The 9,411-nt window shown below is 39.0% G+C and overlaps 1 protein-coding gene across 1 annotated transcript; it reads right to left on the reverse strand.

Annotated features, from left to right (window-relative positions):
- Positions 1–2,037: 2,037 nt before the first annotated feature.
- On the reverse strand, positions 2,038–7,894 carry FAM171A1 (family with sequence similarity 171, member A1; the record flags this gene model as incomplete). The annotated part of the gene is made up of 4 exons (XM_010134661.1): positions 2,038–2,195; positions 2,269–4,579; positions 5,231–5,345; positions 7,778–7,894. Coding segments are annotated over 3 exons (1,925 nt in total), but the record flags the coding sequence as incomplete, so codon positions are not given.
- Between the last annotated feature and the right edge of the window lie 1,517 nt (positions 7,895–9,411).

Here is a 9,411-nt window from a genome sequence, read left to right on the forward strand (position 1 = left end):
GTTGGTACTTGCTTTACTGTGAAGTTACAAAATATAAGCAACAAAATTTCTTCGTATTTTACCAAATTATCTTCCTCAGTATGTTTGTGAAAATTAAAACACAGAACTTGTCACTAGGCTGTAAGATTAGGCAAAGCCTGTACAATGGACACACACTAATCTCAACTCATCATCTGATCTGTGTTACTCTGTTCCAGTGTCACTTAACACAGGGCTCAGGTGTGTTGGATATGCTGAGAATTACATTTCAAGAACTATATATTCTGCAAAATCAAACATTATATGGCTGGTGATATCAATTAAAATAGCAATTAAAAAAAATGCTCTTTTAAAAATATTTGCAAAGTACCAACGTAGTGTTTGTTCAAATATATTTGCTGTATTAGGACCACAAATTGTATGTTTTGAACCAAACCATCAAACTGTATGTTTTGAACATAAACCCAACACAGTTAAAGAAACAAAGCACTGCAATTTAATAGCAACAATCTCACTTTACAAGATAATAATGACAGAAACTTTGCAAGGGAATCTGAAAAAGAATGTAATTAAAAGTAAAATTAAAAGATTTAAGACAACAGAAAGTTGAAAATTAAATAGCACAATAATTCTAGGACATGGAAGTTTTAAAACTTTTTAAAAAACTTTTTTAAAACTTTAACTTTCAGATGCAGCATCCTGATTAATAAGTGACGCTGTTTTACGAGCACTTCCTGACATCTGATAAATACTGTTAAAGCAGTATTTTTCTGTTCAGTGACCTTGCACAGACTGACAATAAGTAACCCAGACCTCAGAGTCAGTTCACATGTAGTCAGTAGCAACATTCCTGAACGGAACAGGAAAGGAATGCACGTGGTGAGTAAAACACAACTTACTGCTAATGTGGTGATTTCAGTGTTCGGTCAACTCCACTCCACAAATACTATCTTAGATTTCTTTTATGACATATACCACTTCCAAACATGAATCAAAACAGAACACAGGTGATGTGGCTTTGTGGATGGAGGAGAGCACTGGCCTGGGAACTAGGAAACAGGGATTCAGTTCCTGGCTTGAGCCCAGACTCCTGGGCAAGATACTCAGTAAGACAGAAATTACAGCACTGGCCTCCTAAGAAAACCCTGAAATCTACTGCGGTGGGGAGAGGGGAGGAAGGCAATGAATCCAAGCCAGGGCTTATTATTAAAAATTAAATAGGAACTATATATCACTTTCTCTAATCACTTTAGAGATTACATAATAATCAACTTTGTTAAGCATGACTGCTGGTAATGCTGTGTAAAAATAACTGAAGCACAATAAACTGAACGTATATGAAGGACTCCACAAGAGTGGAAGTCACATACTTCTGCTTTGAACCAATTCATGAAGTGAGAAGTGTGCAATAAGAGGGAGTATCCACAGAAATCTCAGAAAGAAAACTGGTCCCACAGGGAGCTTGACTCCATAGAGAATGTTGGTGATACTAGGATTTCATTTCCAAAGTCTTCAGTGATACTTTAGCAAAATATTTATCAAGCTAGGGAGGATGCTTTTCTGAAAAGGGGTCTAAATTTCAGCATTGAGTGAAGTTCATGAGAACTGCAGAAGAAAGTGTGTTTAGTAAGTCAAGCAAGCATAAATATGCACAGCAAAAGTGAAATAAAACTATTTTTCTTTTTTAACAACAGAAAATAATGTGATGATCACCAGAGGAAAAAATCCGCAAGATAATTTTTTTCAGTTTATTTTCAATCATAATTTTTGGAAAACCAAGCAGCTTTGTATGGAGAAAGCACAGAAGAGTCATTCTGGCACTTTTGGATAGTACACTGTTATTTATTTTTTTTCCAAAATTTTTCTAGACACATTCAGTCTACTTGCTCGGTCTATAGCTCTATAGTCCATTTTATACGAGCATGATTAGCTCATACGATTCCAGAGGAAACTAACAATATATACAGTCAATGAAACTATCTTCGTGGCTACTCTGGGCCCTTTAGAATGTCTTCTAAGTCTATCCTGGCTAACAGAATCCATAATATACATGATAGCTACACTGTATTGAAATGGGAAATGCTCAGCACAAAATGGGACTCTTGGCATGCAGCTTAAAATAAAAGGTAGAAGTTTGTACGTTTATAAAATCCCAAATGGGGTCAATTAAAAGGAGTTAGCAAAAGAAGGGACTGTTCATTGTTACTGTAAAAAAGGCACTTTGAGTAAATGGGACCAGAATTGGAGGAATCTTAGTCGACACAAAGTTCAGTTTGGTTTCATAAAAAGGCTTCAATGCTAAGGGATGCTACTCAAGTTTCCTGCAGTTTTACATTAAAATAAATTGCTGAGTAGTTTATAATAAAGGACATAAAATGTTTACAACCAACTTGTAAAATTAAGAAAAGCATAGTATAAGCAAAATATTACTAAAAGCAGCAATGCATAGCCTTTCATTGAGATAATGCACAATTTTAGACACCATGTGTCAAACTCGTTTTTATGATACTTTCAGTAGCATTATCAACACAAAAGTGGCCTACAAAACAAAAGCTTTACCAGCTCCCATTCATAAGGAGATTGAGGTCATAAACCAACCAAAACGTTTTTTCAGTATTTTCAACATCCTGGATGACCAATATCAAGTATATGGAATAACAATCACACTCTTTGTTCAGCTATCTCACTGGAGGCAGCCATTAAATCAGAGGAATGATTTTAATTCTTTTCTAACATTTACACAGTAATGCATTTAATTTCTTTCAAACGTTGCGCACCACAGTTCATTTTTCTCGTTCCTGTCCACAAAAAAAAAAAAAAAAAGAAAAAGAAAAAGTATCAAGCACTTCCACAGAAAGAATATTTGGCAATTTTATACTCCACTGAATGGTGGATTTTCACAACAGCTCACTTGAGATTGAAAGTCATTAGTGGTCTTTCCTCTCGTTTCTGCCAAGGACTCTTCTTATCTTCACCTTGGTCATCTTCCTCATCCTCCTCATCATCTTGAACTGATGTTCCGTGTTCAGGACTAGTTAATGGCTCTGGTTTGGTATCCACAGTTCTTGTTTCCTCCTGCAGGCTGGGCAGCTGCACACCACTTCTCTTACTAGTGCCTTCTAGGAGGCATCGTAGAGCATTGTCCTCAGGGCTACACACTGCTGTTCCACACTCACTGCCACTTTGGTCCATATCATCCAAGTACACAAGTTGCGTATAAGCTGTGCTATCTGAAACCTTACGCTCTCTCTGCTGGTGCTCTTGCACGGGTGGGTGACTCTGTGGCGCAGACAGATGATCTCCTCTTCCCTTTCGGGCAGATTTTGGTTCATTCATGTCAACACCTGAGTCCAAACTGGCATCGTTACTCCCATTCCTACCAGCTCTTTGGAGATCAATGTATGAATGTCTAACGTGAGCATTTGATCGTCCATCTAGAGAAACAAACCATGCTCGAGGATGAGGCAATGGCTTTCCACCTCCTAATTCCATCAATGCCTTTTCTGTGAGAAGCTGCACTTCACTATTCATTTGAGCCAGGGATGCATCATTAAGTGAGGCAGGAATGGAAATGGATTCAGACATGGAAGCATTTTGTTGACTCCACTCAGCTGCACCTGCATCTTGCAAATGTTGCTGAGATATTGCTTGGGATGCTAACTGTTGGGGTTGCAGCTGTTGTGGTGGATGTGGAAAAAGCCGTGCATGAGGGTTAGGAAGTTCAGCCTGAAGTCTTTCTATGTCAATTTGCTGGTCAGCTGGAACAACCAGTGGCTGGCTAACGAAAGGGTGTTCTCCTGGCAATTTCATGTAATGACCCGGGATGACCAACGCAGGCAAAACTTTTCTGTAAACACTGTCATTGACTTGGTCAACAGAATTGCAGCAGATTAACTGACCTGGTCGAGGGAAAGATGTAGGTCTTTCAAGGTGATCAACTGAACGAGACATCATACAATCAGCAGGTCTGCAGTCCAGTAGCTCTTTTTTAGGGGCTGAAGGTGGGGGGTATATTTGTTCCTGAATATTGTATTTACTTCCAGTGGCAATATGGTTCATAGATACTTGAATTTCTCTCTCTTGTTTTTCAAATAAAGGCTGAGACAGCATGGCATTGTAACTTCTCCTATACTCATCTTTGATAGGGGACTCATAGCCTTCAGCTGTTTCTGTAGATTTTCTTGTCTTTAAAGGAAAACTATCTGCTGATTTATGGTAGTCTTTTCTTAGAGACCCACTGGGAGTCAGGTCATCCAAGGAAATTCTGCTCTTGTCTTTCTCCTTGTCAGAGAGAAGTTCCTCTCGGGAGCTAAACTCCTGGGAAGTACTGAATGAGTGCTTGAGCATAGGTGTATGCATATCTGCTTCTCCACTAGGTGATACCATCTCCATGTGGACAGCACTGATTAATTCCTTTGCACCTGAGTTTTCAGCGTGTCCATTGCTAGCAACGGACAACCCACCAGGAAATTCTGACTCACGACGTGAAAATATTAAATTTATATGGGACATTGAGGTTGCTTGATCCTTCTTAGAAGTGTCCAGTGCTGTTGAAAGTTGCAGTTTCTTATGATGCTGACGTGGTCTTAAACATTTTCTTCTATAAAAGCCGGTAACAAAAGAAGTTACATGTTTATGACTGTTATACACAGAAACAAGAGCAGCAAGTGTGTCATAATGGGAGATTTTAAGCAGTGATTAGTATTAGGGGAATTGAGCTTTTACTACATAACCTAACAATTAAAAGCCTACCCCAGCAGCAAAGATAAAATTAAAGAATAACTAATGTCAATTGGGAAATATTTCAAGCACCAATTACAAAATGGAGCAAATGTCTGGAGGACACAAGTACAAAATCACTCATTAATATACACTTGCTGATAAAAGTTTAACATTCATTTTAGTAAAAGACTAATAGAAAGATCACTTGCAAATGCGTAACAGGTGCAATGACACAGACCTTGGACCTATGCCCATATTCGATATGAGGTTTTAGAACATCTTACAAGGAAAACACAGGTACAGGTCTGTGTGATTCATTCAACTACCATCCTACCAAAGGCAGGGATTGTATATGCTGCATGTAACCAGGAACATAAGAAATTTGATCTCACTGCCTTCTTCAAGTGACTGATCGCTTCCCCCTGCCCCCCGAAGCAAAAATATTTCAATACAAAACCTTTTCGTTTAATGAGCAAAAAAAAGCTTATGTTTCCAACATGGACTAAGTAACCAGGATGGTGACTCTTACCTGCAATAATACAAAAGCAGACACAGCAAGACTAGAAGTATGAGAGCCATCCCTCCTAAAATTGCCAAAAGAAACATTGTGTGATAGCTGGCAATGTCGTGTGTTACAACGGGACCTGGAAGGCCAGAAAACAGAATTTAGACCTGTAGCAACCTGCAAACAGGAAGAGGAACAACACTTAAACAAAGAGAGGGACATCTTCCCCTGTTATCAGGGTGCTAAGTGAGCAATGCTGCCTCTTACAGCTGTGGTGCCTACTGAGCACATCATGTCTGGAGAAAGGAGCAAGTTGTGGAGAATGCGTGTGCTGGTTTTCACGACTGCAAATCCAAACAGATAGTTCTGTGGAAAAGCAGTTAGTTTCAATGGGAGCATGCATCAGTGAATGCTGCCTTCCAGGTCCTGATGCTGACACAGTACGCCAAAGCTCTCATCACTGGAGAAAAGCCATCACAGCATCTTCCAGCACTGTAATGCATGTAGTGGCAACAACTTCTCTTTGTGGTGCTTTGCACTGAGCAGGACATACAGTGCAGCACAGCATTCATTAGAAGATGCGTTGGTGCTCTGAAGACTAGATCAAGCCAAGCCAAGCAGATCTTCAGTAGCTTTCAAAACCAGGCCACTAGCAAAAGTGTTGTAACTCCAGGTTTCAGTAATGCTTAGTAAATGTTCTCACATACAACGGAGGACACAGATATGACATCCTCTGTTCACAATTATGCACATGTAACCCTGTTCATTTGTAAAATCTTCATAGTTATTTTGAAATAAAGGCCCAAAATTACTTCTGCAGGCAAGGAGGTACAGCACCACCTAACAGAGTAACATGCATGTATACTGTGAAGGACAGCAAACTTGGCCAACGTTAAGGTCTAGATCACAAGGTTTGTAAAACCTCATCTGTGGACCTTGAGTGGTCTGTAGAGCCACTGCTAGCAATACAAAGCTCATTTTTGGCCATTTTCTGAGATAAGAAATCAAATAGATTAAATGAGGAGATAAAATAAGCAAGATGACATTAACCTCGTTAAAAATAACATAAAGTATATTGCATTTGGGAAATCTAAGTTTTTATAGATTCCATCCCATCACTAACTTTACATAATTGATTGATAATGTTGCTTCAGGACATTAAGCGAAAAGAAGAAATACATCACTCCAATTTTTCATGAAAAAATTGTTCCTATTGCAACAAAATTTTAGGAACCCAGATCTAGCCCTCAGAAAGAAAGAAAGAAAGAAAAGTAAAATACAAGGAGATATTCTGCCATTCAAGTTAAACTGCAAGAACAAATAAGCCTTCTCCTGTTAGAGTTACAATCCTTCTAACCTTAGAGTTACAGGCAGAATTTCATGACTAGTGTAACTTCTTTGCAGTCTGGGTCAGAGCTGTCCTGGGAAACATTTGGCTCAGAGCAGCTGTGTTTTCTTCTGTAAAATTCCATTAAATTCAATATGATGCTTATTCAGATCTGCATCTGCCTGTAGACTCTGACTGTGTTCAGCAATGAATCAGCTGAATGTTCCAGCAGTTTCATTTAACATAATCTCAAATAAAAAGCCTGCGTATCATGAAACAACTCCATGGCACATACGGGCAGACTTTAAAAACAGTCCTCACATTAGAGTTTCTTTTGCTGGTTAGATATAGTTTATTTAGCTTGCACAGCCAAGGCACAAATGTTTTTGTTTCTACTGTATTTGGTTTTCATCCAGAAACCCTAACCAAGATAATCTGTAAGAGGAGGAGGTTTTTGTTTGATTGATTGGCACGTTTATCCACAGAGGTATCTCTGATTATTGGTGGCTGAAGAATTAAGAAATTCTGAGGCAGCCACAGATAGAAAAAAGGAAGAGCAAGCTGCAACATTAATAATCTCCACAGGCACAGAAGTACATATAATGCCTACTTCAAAGTGATCTGCTACAGTTATTCCTGGATGCTTGCAGATGGCAACCAATCAGCTCACCTACTAATGTCGTTCTGCCAATATGCTTCCTAGAACTTCTACACTAAGTTATTTGTGGTGTAAATTAATCAGTCACCAAGATGATGCAAAGCATAACTCAGGGCAAAATGGGCATCTTCAGCATAAAAAGTTACAGTCAATCAATCCATTAGTAAATGTCTAACCCACAACGATGTTGGTCTTAGGTGAATCCATTTCTTTGGGAGTTTCTGTAGAGAAACTCCACAGCACATTTTTTTTTTTTTACCTGCTAGAATACCAGTACAATGATGTTATAACTCCACTGATTTTCTAGCAATGGCTCTACGAGGCAGTGGTGTCACAAATGCATCAAAGCAGGAACACTTTCTAAAGTTTCTCACTGAATTAACTCAAGAGACTATGAGCACAAGGGTTGCCCCCCCAGTCCCCAAAAGATTTTAGCCCTTTACTTTCAGATTTCTGTTTTCTAATAATCCATTATTGATCAAGCTGTGGCATCTCAGATGAGGTCATTCTGAAAAATATAAACATTATATATGAATAAGTAATTACTCAATGCTGTGAATATCAATAAAATGCAGTTCCATCTTACCTGGGGTAGTAGGTGACATAGCTGCAACCCAGTAGCCCAGCTGAGGTGCAATGTAAGTCCAAGTCAACTGATTCCCTTCTTGTTGTACAAGGCCCAAACTACTCTTCAGCCATGTCCCTGTAAATGTAAAGGTTGTAAGAAGGTGTTACGGACTTCCTTTGTTAGGGACACACCTTCCTTTGCAATCAAGTGGAAAAGCAGGCAGTAACAAAAGCTATCAATGTGCTGTAGGGGCTGTGTGCACTGCTATGAAGTGGGAGATCATGCCTTTTTGTCACTGGTGTTTGAGAGCTCTCACAAGCAGTCATGCCTGTGGCCTTCTCAAAACTTTGAACACAAAAAACCCCATTAAAGATTAAACAAAACTACTAAATCTTCAAAAAGGGTTAAAAGAAAATAATTATTGTCATATTAGATTCCCCTTTTTTGAAGAAGGATACTCCTGAAGCTGATTCTATGTAGAGAGCCCATTAAAAATTGTATTTCAAGAGAAATCACATCTCCCAGACCTTATCTGCATTCTGCATACCATCTTTACATCAACTCTGTCTATCAGCTTATAGAAGACTGAAGAAAATACTTCAAAGTGTTTTCCTATACAGAAAACAAGAGTATGAATGTTACTGACAATAAATGTAGGATTAAGTTGCACCATCACTTTGATTCAGCAGTGTTAGTCATTCAGAATGTGTGAACGTCCAGGAACACTGTTAACGGATGATGTATTTTTAAAAACATGTTTCTCAAAGGAAATGTAATACTTTTTTAGAATTATCAAATCACCATTTCAATATAAGTAAGACTGACATTTTAAAGCAATGTGTTTAAGTTCACGTAACTCTTAAGTAGCCCAGACTGACAACCTGCACTAGTTGAGAGGTGGTGTACTTTCAGAAGATAAATTTTTTTTGCAAGAACTGGGCTACAAAAACACTTTACAATTGAATCAGCTGCCTTTTTGTAGTTCACTAAGATCTCTGATTCTGGAGTTGTAGAAGAAAAAAATGTACTTTAGTTCCTGTTATATTACATGTCCAGTGTGGCTTGTAGACTGCTCCTGTATTCTCTTTGAAAGAAACAGAATTGGTCACTGGGAGCAGTCACTGGGGAGCCACCCGTGGAGCCGAGCAGAGTTTCGAAAGCTGCAGGCCTGGCTTGGCATCTCCTGTGAATGCTGTAACAGAGGTCATTAACTCACTAAGGAGGTTCTTCACACATCTTGGTGGCCATTACCAGTACAGCTGATCTGTGTGCAGAGAAGGGATAAACCCCTCTGCACAGCTCTGCTCTACTTCCGTAGCACAGCTCTGAATCTCTATGCAAACTCGACAGAAGACTCGATTTCCCTCACTCAGCTTCAAATGCTCACTTTAAAGACAAGCTGCATCTTGTACTTGTGATTCCCTTTCCTTTAAATAGTCTCCTACACATTAGTCCTGAAATGGTGCTTTTCATCACATGTCACTCAGGACTAAGCATAAGCATTTGTGGATGACAGGCGTCTGAACATTCAGCAGTGCGTGCAGAACACAGAAGAGATGTTGCTGCTGTTTTGTGTTTTTAATGCCATCAGGATTCTGACGATTTCCTCTGTGTTCCTTAGATTATCCATCTGTGCAAACCCTGTAACTACG

The sequence above is a fragment of the Buceros rhinoceros genome, unplaced genomic scaffold (assembly GCF_000710305.1).
Source record: "Buceros rhinoceros silvestris isolate BGI_N320 unplaced genomic scaffold, ASM71030v1 scaffold18834, whole genome shotgun sequence".
Classification (NCBI taxonomy): Eukaryota; Metazoa; Chordata; class Aves; order Bucerotiformes; family Bucerotidae; genus Buceros; species Buceros rhinoceros.